Source organism: Dreissena polymorpha, unplaced genomic scaffold, assembly GCF_020536995.1.
Source record: "Dreissena polymorpha isolate Duluth1 unplaced genomic scaffold, UMN_Dpol_1.0 chrUn001, whole genome shotgun sequence".
Classification (NCBI taxonomy): domain Eukaryota; kingdom Metazoa; phylum Mollusca; class Bivalvia; order Myida; family Dreissenidae; genus Dreissena; species Dreissena polymorpha.
The window spans coordinates 1,086,867-1,103,398 of NW_026273315.1; the positions used below are offsets into that span (position 1 = coordinate 1,086,867).

The window sequence follows — 16,532 nt, forward strand, 5'->3', positions numbered from 1 at the left end:
TTCTCCCTTATTCTCAAATTATCAGCCTTTCTCATTATATTTTGACTTTAACAAGTAAACTTTAATTATTTTTTTTATTACGTTACACATAATTGTGTTAGTTTGTTTATGATTTATTAGTAGATTTATCAAATGTTTGAAAAGATTCTTCTTTGAGAAAAAAATGTAAAAAATATTTAAAGTACCACATGAGCAAGAGTTTTGTATTTCCATCCAGAAACTATTTATACAACAAGCACAAGCATATAGTAACAAATCTGAGCAATCAACCGGAAGGGGCCGATATTATGAGAAAGTTTGTACATGATACATATTTCCACAGGGAGCTAAGTCTAACCAGTATTTTGTCAAAACATTACCAATTTGAATCCAGTTTTTGTTTTAATGTCCACGAATTCACATTTAACTATAGATTGGCATTTAAAACATGTGTGTTTTTAGCTCACCTGATTGCTCAGGTGAGCTTTTGTGACCGGTCTTTGTCCGTCGTATGTCCCTCCGTCCGTCCGTCCGTTAACATTTGCTCGTAAACACTCTAGAGGCCACATTTCTTGTCCCATCTTCATGAAACTTGGTCAGAAGCTTTGTCCCAATGAAATCTCGGCCGAGTTCGAAACTGGGTTGTGCCGGGTCAAAAACTAGGTCACTAGGTCAAAAAAAAGAAAAACCTTGTAAACACTGTAGAAGTCACATTTCATGCCCAATCTTCATGTAACTTTGTCCAAATGTTTGTCTAAATGATAACTTGGTTGAGTTCAAAAGTGGTTCCGATCCTTTGAAAAACATGGGCGCCAGTTGGCGGGGCAGTTTTCCTTATTCGGCTATAGAGAAACCTTGTAAACACTCTAGAAGTCACAATAATTGCCCAATCATCATGAAAGTTGGCCAAAACATTGGTTTTATTGATATCTCGGACGAGTATGAAAATGGTCGGGATCGGTGAAAAAACATGGCCGCCAGTGGGCGGGGCATTTTTTCTCTATATGTATATTGTGAAAACATGTGAACACAGTAGAAGTCACATTTTTGGCCCAATTTTCATGAAATTTGCTTCGAACATTTGTTTACTTGATACTAGAGTTGAGTTAAAAAATGGTTCCGGGCAGTTGAATAACATGGCTGCTGGGAGGGGGGAAGTTTTCTCATTATGCCCCCCCCTTTCGAAGAAGGTACATTGATCATGACTCACAGATGACCCCTATTGATTTTCAGGTTACTAGGTCAAAGGTCAAGGTCACAATGACCCGAAATAGTAAAATGGTTTCCGGATGATAACTCAAGACAACTTATGCCTATAATCATGAAACTTCATAGATACATTGATCATGACTCGCAAATGACCCCTATTGATTTTCAGGCCACTAGGTCAAAGGTCAAGGTCACGGTGACCCAAAGCAGTAAAATGGTTTCCGGAGGATAACTCAAGAACGCTTATGCCTAGGATCATGAAACTTCATAGATACATTGATCATGACTCGCAGATAACCAATATTGATTTTCAGCTCACTAGGTCAAAGGTCAAGGTCACGATGACCCAAAATAGTAAAATGTTTTCCGGATGATAACTCAAGAACGCTTAGGCCTAGGATCATGAAACTTCATAGGTACATTGAGCATGACTCGTAGATGACCCCTATTAATTTTCAGGTCACTAGGTCAAAGGTCAAGGTCATGATGACCCAAAATAGTAAAATGGTTTCTGGATGATAATTCAAGAACGCTTAGGCCTAGGATCATGAAACTTCATAGGTACATTGATCATGACTCGTAGATGACCCCTATCGATTTTCAGGTCACTAGGTCAAGGTCACAGTGACCTGAAATAGTAAAATGGTTTCTGGATGATAACTCAAGAACGCTTATGCCTAGGTTCATGAAACTTCATAGGTATATTGATCATGACTCGCAGTTGACCCCTATTGATTATCAGGTCACTTGGTCAAAGGTCAAAGTCACAGTGCATAAAAAAGTATTCACACAATGGCTGTCAAGGTCACGATGAATCAACTAAGAAAAATGGTTTCCAGATGATAACTCAAGAATGCTTACGCCTAGGATCATGAAACTTCATAGGTACATTGATCATGACTCGCAGATGAAATAATGATGAAACTTGACCAGAATGTTTTATTGGACAATATCTAGGTCAAGTTTGAATTTGTTAAAGATTGAATGAACCGACTCCTTTCAGTTGAGCAAACTAGGGCCATCTTGGCTCTCTTGTTAAATCTTCACTTCAAATAATTAGATTTGTTCATGTTAGGGCTGACTTACTACGCATGCACATGCTCAGTTGTGGTGAAATTTGCTCAGAATGTTTATCTTGACAAGATGATGGTCATGCTTGAAGCTGGTTCAAGTGTGGTAAACTGTCTATAACTTCAAGCTGGCTCAAGTGTGGTAAACTGTCTATAACTTCAAGCTGGGTCAAGTTTGGTAAACTGTCTATAACTTCAAGCTGGGTCAAGTGTGGTAAACTGTCTATAACTTCAAGCTGGGTCAAGTGTGGTAAACTGTCTATAACTTCATGTTGGTCAAGTGTGGTAAACTGTCTATAACTTCAATCTGGGTCAAGTGTGGTAAACTGTCTATAACTTCAAGCTGGGTCAAGTGTGGTAAACTGTCTATAACTTCAAGCTGGGTCAAGTGTGGTAAACTGTCTATAACTTCAAGCTGGGTCAAGTGTAGTAAGCTGTCTATAACTTCAAGCTGGAGCTTACAGGCCATCATCGCCCTATTGTTTCTAGGAATTTTCCCCTTTGTTCCAAATTACATATAAAAGTTTCTGATTTAAACTCCTATAGTTTGCTACAGTGCATATAATGAAAGATTCATGATTGTGTTCTTAAATGTATTATTGGCCTATGTGTAAAATACATAAGGCCATATCCTTATGATGGCAGTTTTTCTTTTGTTTTTTCTTAAAAATTACATTTGAAATTGATACTGTTCCTTTTCTACAACAATGCACCAGTGGAAAAGTATACACTATATTGGAATACTTCTTGTTGACGGGTGTTTTTACCAGCGGCAACTGATGTACTGCTAATAATACTTTCAAAATCTTGTATTTGTAACTTTTATAATCATTTTTATAATTATTATTTCCAAATAACAATGCTTCCATCTTTTTTGTGTAGACATACAGATGGTGAACTGCACTATGTTCTGGATGTAGATCAAAATCAAGGGGCATTTTACGTCAAGGCCCATGAGATCAATCATCTTGTGCCATTCTTCACCTTCATGTTTGAAGGTAGGGGCTTGTTTCAATAAGAGTGTAACCTATTTCATAAACCTATTTATTGGTTTTTAACCAGCATTTACCTTTCTTGGGTAGTTGGATAGGATTTGTATTTACCGTTTCTTGTGTTTGAACTAGCACTTTTCATTTCTTGGTTAGAATAATTAATTATCACTTCTTCGTATTAAATTAGCACTAGTCATTTTTTGGGTAGAACTAGTATTTACCATTTCTTGGGTTTGAACTAGCACTTATCATTTCTTGGGTAGAATTTGTATTTACCATTTCTTGGGTTTGAACTAGCACTTATCATTTCTTGGGTAGAACTAGTATTTACCATTTCTTGGGTTTGAACTAGCACTTAAGTCATTTCTTGGGTTGAACCAGTATTGACCATTTTGTGGGTTTGAACCAGTGCTTAGTACTACTTACTATCTTTATGTCGCCAGCGCAATTGAGGCATCAAGAATTGCAATTGTTTGTTTGTCTGTATGTATGTCTGTACATATTTCCGGGAGCGTTTGCTTTAGACTTCTCTTTATCTAGTGGTTAAACATTCTTTGTTGAATGTCCTAAATGTGTAGATATTGTAAAAGAAAGGAGTTTTAACTCTAACAATTTTTGGAAAAATTATGGTCCTTTGTTTTTTCCTTGATAAAATACATAGTCACCTAATTTCAGCTTACTAATCCCTTTTAAATGTTTGGTGGATTTTTTAAAACTTGAACAGAAGAAATTCCTTACTGTGTATAGATTGTCAAGGAAGGAATAGTGGCTGCAGCCAGTTTGGAATATAAAGATGAGCTGCGTTCTGAGAAAACTGGGCTTAATGCATGTGCGTAAAGTGTTGTCCCAGATTAGCCTGTGCTGTCCGCACAGGCTAATCAGGGACGACACTTTCCACTTTTATGATATTTTTAGGTTTCAAGGATGTCCCTCCTTACCAAAATTCAAGTTTAGGCGGAAAGTGTCATCTCTGATTAGCCTGTGCAGACTTCACAGGCTAATTTGGGATGACACTTAATGCAAATGCATTAAGCCCAGTTTTTTCAGAACAAGGCTCAGATGTTTTTCTTACCATGTCCTAGGTAGAACTAGTACTCACCATCTTTGATTAATTTTTTGAGAAGTTACATTTCTGTTCTCCTTTTTCAATAATTGTAGAAATGGCTTCATAAGTAAATGCCACGGGAAGTATTTATATGGAGTACCGTGTAATATAGTTAAACAGATGTATGCTATTTGTTGTTTGTTTTATTCAAAGATGAGGTCTGTTTTATATATATTTTTTTTACCCTGATGAACCCATGACAAATGCAAAACAAAATTTGAATATACATGAATGCTTTTCTTTAGGAAAAAAAGACTTAATTGTTCAGTGCAAATTTTCACAACATTGACTTTCATGTGTCATTTTATATGCAATTCATGATTGTAAGAACTGTCTGTAAAACTAGGCTAATCTGGGACCTCACTTAAGGTATTTTCATTAAACCCCATTTTCCTAAAGCAAGGCACACATCTATACCATATGGTTTCAGATACCGTCAGTTATGACGAGACATTAGCAATGAGAAACTCCCTCAGTTTCCAGCACAGGATGCTCAACGTTACCATGGGCTCACACATACGTCTTGGCACATGGGACTTGTCTAACAATGGCTCCATCTCATATCAGGTACTATTAATTAACCCATTTATGCCTAGTGGACTCTCCCATCCTTCTTAATTGGATCAATTTATTTCCAAAATTAGGGATGTCTAGTATATTTATTTCTATATTTAGAATATTTCTTACCGAAATTCCTTTAAGCAAACAGCGCAGACCCTAATGAGACGCCGCATCATCTGGGTCTACGCTGTTTGCCAAGGCCTTTTTTCTAGAAGCTAGGCATAAATGGGTTAAACTATTTGAAAATTATGTGAATTATTAAATTATATTAATTAATTAAGATACAATATGATGCATAATTACATTATATCAATTATCAATATTGTCTTTAGAAAATGCACAATTTCTTCATATGCTTATTGACCAACATCCATGTATACATCTCAAATATAATTAACACCCAGGTAAAAGATACCAGAAGGATTGGTGTTGTAAATGAGCTTAGCTCTAAGAAAACAGGGCTTAATGCCTGTGCATAAAGTGTTGTCCCAGATTAGCCTGTGCAGTCTGCACAGGCACCTTCAGGGAGGAAACCTTTTGCCTAAAGTGGATTTTTGCTAAGAAGAGACGAAAAATACCATAAAAGCTGAAAGTGTTGTTCCTGATAAGCCTGTGCTGACTGCACAGACTAATCTAGGATAACACTGTAAGCACATACATCAATCTTCCCAGATTGAGGCTCATATTGTGGCCTTAATATTCATGTGTTGCATAAGAATTCCTTTTCATGTCCAGGTCTTAAGTGTAGTTTTCATGAGCATGGACAATTATTTTCAGTTGTTGGATAACGGGGGCTCGTTCTCATTCAACCAAGTCGTACAACCAATCCCTGATGCTCCGCCATTTGTGCCACCCCAGGTGGTGCTTCACATCACCCCTGCTTCACAGCCCATTACCATTGTGTTCACGCTCCTTATGACTGGACCACACTCCTCCCGAGTTGGGTATTCAGTACGAACGGTACGATAACGAAATCATCAGCATTTCTGTTTTTAAGAATAAATAAGAGCCTGGCTCTGGGAAAATGGGGCTTATTGCTTGTGTTTAAAGTGTGGTCTCAGATTAGCAGTCTGCACAGGCTAATCAGGGACAACAATTTTTGCCTTAACTGGATTATGGCTCAGACTTGACTTCCTTTAAATAAAACAAAACATAACAGCAAAAAGTGTTGTTCCTGATAAGCCTGTGCAGACTGCCCAGGCTAATCTGGGACAACACTTAATGCACATGCATTAAGCCCCATTTTCCCAGAGAGTGGCTCATAAGTGTTCTGGTAAGTCTTGTGGGAGGCCACATAACATGTGAGAGGATTGGCCATGAAATCCTTTCTGTGGCATTCTCCCCCTTCCTCTGATTCAAGAAGGGCAGTAATCAGATACTGGCATACGTGTGAATAGTAATGGAAACCAGCTTACCCAGGAAAAATGTGAGTTGGTAAACTGACTGCCTTGAAATGACTTAAATAGTGGCAAAACAATCCAACTAAACAAGCAAACAACCAGGGAGGAAAGGCTCCTATAAAATTTTAAGTTTAAGAGGTAAAAAGGCAAGCCGACAAGGGCATGAAATGAAATAAATCTTTATAATGGCACATATCTACAACTTGGCTGCCAGTGGGTGCAATGCATGCTTAACACTTATCTTTTGTTGAATAGTTCTTTATTACAATTTCTTTTATATAATTGTTCTTTTTTGTGTGTATAATTTGAACAGCCCAATGGGAACGTGGTGCCCCTGTGGGCAGTGGATTACGTGTTGTCAGGTTCCAGTCTGGTGTTTGCAAATGTTCACTGGGAACCAGAGTTTCACGACAAGGCTGTGCAAATATTCTACAACCTTCCTGAGCAGTACTCAGGGTTTGTGGACGGTGTTGCTGCGCATGTGCAGAGTCAGATTGCCCTTCCCTTGATGGACAAAACCCTGCCGTTCATTCCCTTGGTAGCGCATTTCGTTTCTTTAATGGTCAAGTATGAAATGATCAAATAAGCCTCACTCTGAGAAAATGGGGCTTAATGCATGTGCTTAAAGTGTCGTCCCTAGTAAGCAAGTGCAGTCTGCAATCTGGATCGACACTGTCAGCCTAGCCTGGATTTTCGTTAACAAGATACATCCTTTAAACAAAAAATTCCTGAAAGCGGAAAGTGTCATCCCAGATTAGCCCTCAGTTGACTGTACAAGTTAATCTGGGATGACACTTAACACACATGCATTAAGCCCAGTTTTCACAGAATAAGGCTCAAAAGATCAAATATTGAAGGCATGAAAGATTATTTTGACAGTAAATTTTCTGTGTGAATGAGACTCATTATGCTTTATTGGATATGGGTATTGTTTCCAAGTAAACAATATAACACTGTACATCACAATCGCACATTCTCGGCCCTTTCCGTCAAACATCGGATAAGTACCTCGAAGGAGATAGTATGAATACACATTTCGGAAGCGGCATTGTGGTCTACCTACGCGGGTCTACGCGAATCAAAATTACATAGTAAAAACAAACATGGCCGGTTTTGCGAGTTGTTTACATTTTGCAAAGATGAAAATGGGGATTTTCTATGCTCTGAAGCCAGAGCAAGTACAAACTCTACAGGAATTATGGACGCCATCGTTGTTATTGTTTTTGTTGTTGTAACATTCTTAGAATGGTATCACGTGGGCGGGCTACTTTCAACCCGTATTTCTCCCGAGTCCGATTATGATAATCTGCGAGGGGTACCGAATGTGTACATCATAAAGCAGACATTACTTGTAAACCACCTCATTATCAAAATAATTCAAAATATTTGTAAGTATGATCCAGTTATATATATTTTTGCTGTTCTAAAAGTGGAAACATAAAACTTGTTTGCGCTAATAAAAAATATAATTTTTTATAATCTAAAAACCAAGATATTTCACTGTCTGTATTTCTAGAGCCCTAATCAGGCCATCCAGTCTGTGCTGGGTCCATACATGTTCAACAGCCTGGTCCAGTGGACAATGATATCCCAGAACCTGATACCAAACACCAACAGACCCGCACCTGGTCCAGGCCCCAATATTGTGCCAAGACTGGCCTTGTTCTATCAACTGATGGCAAAGAAGTCTGGTGAAATACCCCGTATGGGCTTTTCTGTTTGTCTGGTGATGCTGTTGATATTGATCAGTTTTAAAAATTTGTTGTATATTTTCAGATTAACAATTATTTGGAAATCTGATGCCCACATGTGGTAGTGAAACCGTAAGCCAGCGTGGTTTAAAACCAAGCCAATAGAAGAACAAAAAATTGTGTATCGGCATATATATATATAATGATATAGTGAATGTTATTTCATTTCCAACATATGAAACATAATTTTGAAATTAAAATGAGAACTATTACATTAAACTTTAATGTGCCCAGTTTGGGGAATTTTCAGAATTGATCTTTTAGCAGTGTAATTTTTTTTTAAATTATCTACAAATAGGTTTTGTACATAATGACAGACCTAAATTTAAGCCAATTATTTGTTACATGTCAGAGGCAGGATTCGTTGTGCGGGTAGGGGAGACGATCCATGCTACAGCCCTGAAGCTATTCAGTAAAGGCTACAGAATGTGGGCACACCGTTTCCAGCATTCACCGCAAGTGGACACTATGATTGAGGGCAGGAACTACTCTACTGCCATCAGCATGCCCTTTGTTAATCTAAGAAACTTTGTAAGTACATTTTAACCAGTGACCATCACTATTACTTTCATTACCTGAAGGGACTGACTCCCTCCTTTTAGAAGCTTTATTTCTTCCGTGCAATACGATTTAGATCATGCATATATACTGTTGTTTTTTTAAAACTTATACAAGACCAGTTACATTTCAGGTAAACTGTATACTTAAGCTATATGAAAATCTGTGAATAAGACCATTTAACCCTTTGCATGCTGGGAAATTTGTCGTCTGCTAAAATTTGGTCTGCTGAATTTCTAAAATTAGCATTTTCTTTGATTTTGTTCAAAGAATACTATCAGAATAGCAAACAGTTTGGATCCTGATGAGACGCCACGTTTTGTGGCGTCTCATCTGGATCCAAACTGTTTGCAAAGGCCTTCAAAATTTGGTTCCAGCACTGAAAGAGTTAAACCTCTTTGTAGGAATTGAAATATGTCATAGAGACATGACAGGATGTGTTTACTTGGCAGAGCAAATGAGCCTCGTTCTGGGAAATCTGGGCTAAATGCATGTGCATAAAGTGCCATCCTAGATTAGCTTGTGCTGTCCACTTAGACTAATTGAGGACGACACTTAAGGCCTAGACTGGATTTTCGTTTAGAAGAAAAATACAGCATTAAACTAGTTTGTCAAAGGAAATCAGTCAGTCTTTCGTATGAAACATTGTGCAGAGATTTTGTTAAACTAAAAGTACACTTTTAGTTAAGATTTCTCTAAAGTCTCTTTAGGACCTCTGGCCCTTGCTCATGACACCGAACCTATACGAGTTGCACTCTGGGAAAACAAGATTCAATGCAGGGGCGTAAAGTGTCATCCCAGATTATATAGTCTGTGCAGTCCGCACAGGCTAATCAGGGACAACATGTTCTGCTTTTATTGAATTTTTCTGTTTAGATTCAGTCTGTTGTAAATGAAAATCCTGCTGAGGCGGTTAGTGTCATCCTCACTTAGCCTGTGAGGACTGCACAGGCTAATGTGGGACAACATTCTACGCAAATGTATTTAGCCCTGAATTTCCTGACCACAACTCATACTGTATTTTTCAGAAAATGAAGACTTCTACAACGCATGCCATTTTGGCTCTTAACAGTGATGTTCCTGTTGATGTAGATGCTGTAGTGATGGAAAATTCTGACAGAACTGTGACCATAAAAAGTTTCGATGGAAAATTTTACAACCTTAATGGTAGGCCTATGCAAACAAGCTTTATGTGTTTGTTTCATAACTAGTGCTGGTCAGGTTAATTTTTGGCCAAGGAACAGTTGATTTCTGGTTTACATGTCAGTATTGTTACCTTTTCTTGGAAGGTATTCTTACACTCACTGGAAGGTTATGTTTAGAGGTCAGGTATTAGCAACTGTGTACATAATGTCAGTTTAAGTGTGTTCTTTGTATGTATGATCTTATAACAGATGTTCAGTGTAGTGGGAAAATTGCAATGACCAAATTAATCAAGTTGTTTTTGGTTATTTAAGTATCATTTTTATTTTAGCTAGTCATTATGTAATATTTTATATGTTGTTGCTATTTTTAGTTAGCCAATCATCTGAGTAAAATATGTCCTTGCTATTTTTAGTAAGCCAGTCATCTGAGTAAAATATGTCCTTGCTATTTTTAATAAGCCAGTCATCTGAATAAAATATGTCCTTGCTATTTTTAGTAAGCCAATCATCTGAGTAAAATATGTCCTTGCTATTTTTAGTAAGCCAATCATCTGAGTGCAGCTATCTGCTGGCTGCTGATTTTCGATGGCGACTTGCCTCCCTTGTTTTGAGCCCTGCAGGGTTGACCTTAATGACCCTAGGAAAATCTGTTACAATTGGTCGGAATACTGTTCATCTTGACAATTGCAAAACACAGTAAGTGGGAATTTTTATGTGAAAGTGACAAGATCAGTTTTGCCTTATCAATTAAGGATTGATTTGAAGAATAAACTGTTTATATGTTAATAGAAATTATAACACATTCCGAGTGATTTATTTCAAAGTGTTGAGCAGTCAATCTTAGGCGAATGCCATGATTCCCAGAAGGCATCATTCTTCAAAACATATTGATCTCATGATTGGAGCCGCAAAATGGGGTTTAATGCATGTGATGATGTGCATTCAACAGACTAATCAGGGACAGTACTTTGCACCTAAACAGGATTTTTCTAAGAAGGAACTTACTTTAAAAAATACAATAAAAACATTGCACAGGCTACTCTGGAATGACACACTATGCAGATGCATTTAGACCGGTGTTTCCAAAGTGTGACTCATATTTATTCTTCTATCAGGTTACAAGACAATTATGGGAATTCAACACTTACAGTCAAACTTGGTGAACGTGTTATAGCCAGGACAGTTTTTGGGCTAGAAGTCGAATGTGATCGATCACAAAAGCTATTGTGCTATATTACACATAAGGGAGGCCGCAATTCAACTATAGGTAGGTACAAATGGTGCCTATTTCATTCATGTTTCATTTTCTGTTTCTTTGTACGGATTTGTCACTTCCTAGGGCTGTTTTTTTACTGACAAAAGAATGTGTTCTTAATAAACCAGTTCACCTTGGAAACCAGTGAGAAGGTTAAGAGACTGCCATTGTAAAACATAAAAATGTATTATTTTTATAAACAAACATACAATTATTGGTGATATTTCTGATGTATTACCTTTATATTTGCATTACATAACAGTATGTCAGTTGCATTGAGAACTGTTTCCAATGTGATTTCAGGTCTCCTTGGTAACCATGACCTTGACATCTTCTCTGATGCACGTCTTCTAGATGGACATGTAAGCCTTGACGACCAGGCTGTACTAGCAGAGTATTCTGTGGGAGGACCAGCATGCTGCATGTCACACCAAGAGCCATCCTGTGATCTACAGACAAGTGGTAAGGGTCATCAAGTGATCTATAGACAAGTGGTTAGGGTCATCAAGTGATCTACACACAAGTGGTAAGGGTCATCAAGTGATCTACAGACAAGTGGTTAGGGTCATCAAGTGATCTACACACAAGTGGTAAGGGTCATCAAGTGATCTACACACAAGTGGTGAGGGTCATCAAGTGATCTACACACAAGTGGTAAGGGTAATCAAGTGATCTACACACAAGTGGTAAGGGTAATCAAGTGATCTACACACAAGTGGTAAGGGTCATCAAGTGATCTACACACAAGTGGTAAGGGTCATCAAGTGGTTAGGGTCATCAAGTGATCTACGCACAAGTGGTAAGGGACATCCAGTGATCTACTCACAAGTGTTTAAGGTCATCAAGTGATCTACACTCAAGTGGTAAGGGTCATCAAGTGATCTACAGACAAGTGGAAAGGGTCATCAAGTGATCTACAGACAAGTGGTAAGGGTCATCAAGTGATCTACACTCAGGTAGTAAGGGTCATCAAATGATCTACATTAAAGCAGTAAGGGTCATCTAGTGATCTACACACAAGTGGTTAGGGTCATCAAGTGATCTAAAGACAAGTGGTAAGGGTCATCACGTGATCTGCAGACAAGTGGTAAGGGTCATCAAGTGATCTACAGACACGTGGTTAGGGTCATCAAGTGATCTACAGACAAGTGGTAAGGGTCATAAAGTGATCTACACACAAGTAGTAAGCGTCATCAAGAGATCTTAAGACAAGTGGTAAGGGTCATCAAGTGATCTACAGACAAGTGGTTAGGGTCATCTAGTGATCTACAGACAAGTGGTAAGGTTCATCAAGTGATCTACAGACAAGTGGTAAGGATAATCAAGTAATCTAAAGACACGTGGTAAGGGTCATCAAGTGATCTACAAACAAGTGGTAAGGGTCATCAAGTGATCTACAGACAAGTAGTAAGGGTCATCAACTGATCTACAGACAAGTTTTAAGGGTCATCAAGTGATCTACAGACAAGTGGTAAGGGTCATCAAGTGATCTACAGACAAGCGGTAAGGGTCATCAAGTGTTCTGCAGACAAGTGGTAAGGGTCATCAAAATTATGATCTACAGACAAGTGGTAAGGGTCATCAAGTGATCTACAGACAAGTGGTTAGCTGACATGAGCCTCACTCTTGGAAAACAGGGCTTAAATGGGCCTAAATGCATGTTGGTAAAGTGTTGTCTCAAATTAGCCTGTGCAGTTTGCACAGGCTTTTAAGGACGTTATTTGCCACTTTTGTAGTGTGTTTTATTTAAAGGAAGTCTCTTTGTAACAAATATACAGTTTAGTCGGAAAGTGTTGTCCCTGATTAGCCTGGGACGTTCCTTATGCACATGCAATAAGCCTCCTTTTTCCAGATCAAGGTGTGTTGTGCTAAAATGGGCATTAGGAAATATATGAACAGTGTAGCTCCAGACATACCTTTGCATCAATATACTCTGATGACTAGTCATAATGTCAACTAATGAGAGCATGAAACCTTGTTAGATCTAATACAGGACAGGAAAGCTCCTTAGGGCATGAAACCTTGTAAGATCTAGTATGGGACAGGGTAGCTCCTGAACTTGTGAGATCTAATACGGGACAGGGAAGCTCCTGACCTTGTGAGATCTAATACTGGACAGGGTAGCTTCTGAGGGCATGAAACCTTGTGGGATCTTATATGGGACAGGGTAGCTCCTGACCTTGTGAGATCTAATACAGGACAGGGTAGCTCATGACCTTGTGAGATCTAATACAGGACAGGGTAGCTTCTGACCTTGTGAGATCTAATACAGGACAGGGTAGCTCCTGACCTTGTGAGATCTAATATGGGACAGGTAGCTCCTGACCTTGTGAGATCTAGTACAGGACAGGGTAGCTCCTGACCTTGTGAGATCTAATACAGGACAGGGTAGTTCCTGACCTTGTGAGATCTTATACAGGACAGGGTAGCTCCTGACCTTGTGAGATCTAATATGGGACATATTTTTTTCTTCATAACATTCAATATGGCTGATTGGCGGCTGTCTTGAATAAGAGTTTGCACTTTGAAGTATGTTTTCAACTTTCAAATAACTTACATCAAAACACATCATTTGATATTATTAAGGTTGACATAATATTTGATTTTGTTCAAATCAGTATGGCTAACTGGCATCTGTGTTCGGTAAAAATCTGTTCTTTAAACACACATCTTCATTTAGACATGAACCCAAGACCTGTTCAACTCGAACAACTTCATTTGTGTCAGAACATAATGCCATGTGAGGGTGTTAATCACAAATTAGTGATGGCTCTAGTTTTCTTATATTTTAGCCCTGCTGTTGAAAAAGACTGCTTAATGCATGCGTGTAAAGTGTCGTCCCAGATTAGCCTGTGCAGTCTGCACAAGGTAATCAGGAAAGACATTTCCTGCTTTTATGGCACTTTTGGTTTATTGGAAGTCTAAAAATCCAAACTGCACAGGCCAACCTGGGACAGCACTTTAGGTACATGTATTATGCCCTGTTTTACCAGAATTTTTGCTCAAATGATCTTGTGTAAGGAGTTTTATGGATATTCTCTGTACTGTACTTATGTACTTTGATGTATCTTTTATTCTACTATAGACGAGAGCAGGAGCTGTAAGGACCTAGCCCACTCAAATTGTAAAATGTCCTTGCCGTTGGATGAGAGTGTAGATGATAGCTGTAAACAAGAGACAATGGTATACAGTCTTAATTTGGTCATAATATAGAATGGTGACTGAACATTGTTGAAGCTATATTCTGCTCAGATTATTAATTAACTGATTGCCTTAGTAAGCCATAGTAACATTTAGATTAATAATAATGTACAAATGCAGTGGTTTGTTTAGCTCACCTGAGCACGATGTGCTTATAATGTGATGTAGTGAAAGGTGACCCTCTGTGTGTCATCCATCGACATTCGTCAACAATTGTTTCAAACAACACAACTTTCTTCTTCTTTGATATAACACTGCCCAAAGATATTTGGTATCTTTAATGAGATAGTGGATCTTTATTAAATCACATTTTAAATATAGACTTATACAGCATAAAAAAACTAATGCTTTGATGCAATAACACCCAGAGCTTTGTCACTAAGTGTACAGCATACTCTGTTCCTCTGCATAGTTTGAGTCATGCTATTTGTATAAGAACTGCCAATGACATTGGGGTCACACCGCAGGGCTAGGTTCCCATGGTTACCTATCCTGTATAGTGCATCATCAACAATTTTCATCAAATGACATCTCTTTTTAAATATAAGCCCCCTTGCAATGTATCCTTGTCAGTTTTGGCCATAATAAAAGCTCTTAATTAAAACCAACAAAACCCAACCTGTTACAAGCGCAGTATATTTTTCAGTCACAGTTATGTCTTAATGAGGCAAGCAAGTGTGGCAAGGATGAAGACGAGGACGAAAACAATAATTTCTGCAGACTGGCAATGGCTACTATCGGCTTGTGCAGGAGAATGAATAGGCTCAACACTAATGTCACACTGTCAGGTAGTAAGCAGGGTGCAGAATCAACAGGGTTTTCAGGGGTTTACACACTGGCTGGACAGAATGTAAACACACCATTAAGAACTAAATTTTTTCAAATATCTCAAGTTATTGAAAAACATTTGCAAAAATCTTTAGCGCATAAAAGCCAGTTTTTCCTGCAGTTTGTGTCGATATCTTAAGGTATAAGAATAAATCCTTGAACGCATCTTAAATAGGTGACAAAATTTCACGTTGCGTGAAGCATAACCATGCAGTACACAAGGAATTTTTAACAAGAACACAGGCTTGTAAAATCATGTAATTGTGATGTATTTCACATTGCCATAAGCAGCATAAAAATCTGTCTTTTATGCACTAGTTGACATTCTTAAGAAAAACTGTTTTAAAAAGTTTTTTGAAAAAAAAGCACCACTTACCGGTGTGTTAACATCGATAAACATTTAATTGGGAACCCCACAAAGTCATGTGATACTGCACCCTGTTAGTGTGAGGCTAGGCTTACCCTTAGGGCCAGACTTCTCTTAGCTTTAGGTATTAAAAATTCAGAGCATTTAATAAAGAAGGACATTAAATGGATGAAAATGATGGTTTGTTTAGGTCAACTGCTGATTATTTACTGGTTATTATATGCCCTTTTATCAATTGAAGAGGTAAACGTTCAGATTAATATGTGAATCTAGGAGAGGACGATGTCTATTGATATTGAAGTCATGTTTAAACAGGAAGTCGAGGTCATAGGGACTTTTAACCCTTTGCCACTTGGATACGTATTTTCACGTGTTTGTAGTCCCTTGGAAAATATATTTAATTAAAGGCCTTTCTCACTAGATTCAAGTTTTTAAGGCTTCATCTCCAGGCTGTTCTGGTTTTATGCTGTTTGCACATAGCCATTTTCATTTTGCCCCTGAGTGGGAAAGGGTTAATATTAATTTGAGTCGCACTCTGTGAAAAGGGGGTTTAATATATGTGCGTAGCGTGTTGTCCCAGGTAAGGCTGTGCACTCTGCACAGGCTGATCAGGGACAACAATTTCTGCTTAAACTGGATTTTCTTCCTTTAAGCTAATCAGAGATTACACTTTCCACCTTAACTGCATTTTCGCTTTGAAGAGACTTTCGTTAAAAGAAAAGTGCAATGAAAGCGGAAAGTGTCGTCCCTGATTAGCCTGTGCGTACTATGTGGGACAACCCTTTACGCACATGCATTTAACCCTCTTTTTCACAGAGCAAAGCTCAAATGTATTTCAACATAATACCTCATGGGAAGTCTTTAAGGTGGGTTTATGTACATTGATGCAATGTTTACTGGATAAGAAAGGTAGACCCCTACTCATTTTGAGGCCAATATGTAAAAGTTAAGGTCATAGGTTCTTGGAATAAGAAATTGGAGTAACACTACAGACTTTGAGATTAATAGATCAAAGGTCACATGTACAGTGGCATGCAAAGTAAGTGTCTTAACCTTTCACATATTGATAGCAAAGCAGCAAGTTGTGGTTGGTACAAGTTTTCATGTATAA

The 16,532-nt window shown here is 38.2% G+C and overlaps 1 protein-coding gene across 1 annotated transcript in view; it reads left to right on the plus strand.

Moving 5' to 3' along the window:
* The window catches only part of LOC127863108 (uncharacterized), a 78,064-nt gene that overhangs the window by 55,390 nt on the left and 6,142 nt on the right, over positions 1-16,532 (plus strand). Inside the window, exons 31-42 of the mRNA XM_052402471.1 lie at positions 3,141-3,256; positions 4,786-4,922; positions 5,694-5,876; positions 6,630-6,854; positions 7,833-8,019; positions 8,420-8,598; positions 9,654-9,792; positions 10,310-10,466; positions 10,886-11,037; positions 11,329-11,487; positions 14,111-14,208; positions 14,873-15,014. Coding sequence (XP_052258431.1) covers positions 3,141-3,256; positions 4,786-4,922; positions 5,694-5,876; positions 6,630-6,854; positions 7,833-8,019; positions 8,420-8,598; positions 9,654-9,792; positions 10,310-10,466; positions 10,886-11,037; positions 11,329-11,487; positions 14,111-14,208; positions 14,873-15,014 — 1,874 coding nt within the window. The remainder of the gene's footprint in view (positions 1-3,140; positions 3,257-4,785; positions 4,923-5,693; positions 5,877-6,629; positions 6,855-7,832; positions 8,020-8,419; positions 8,599-9,653; positions 9,793-10,309; positions 10,467-10,885; positions 11,038-11,328; positions 11,488-14,110; positions 14,209-14,872; positions 15,015-16,532) is intronic.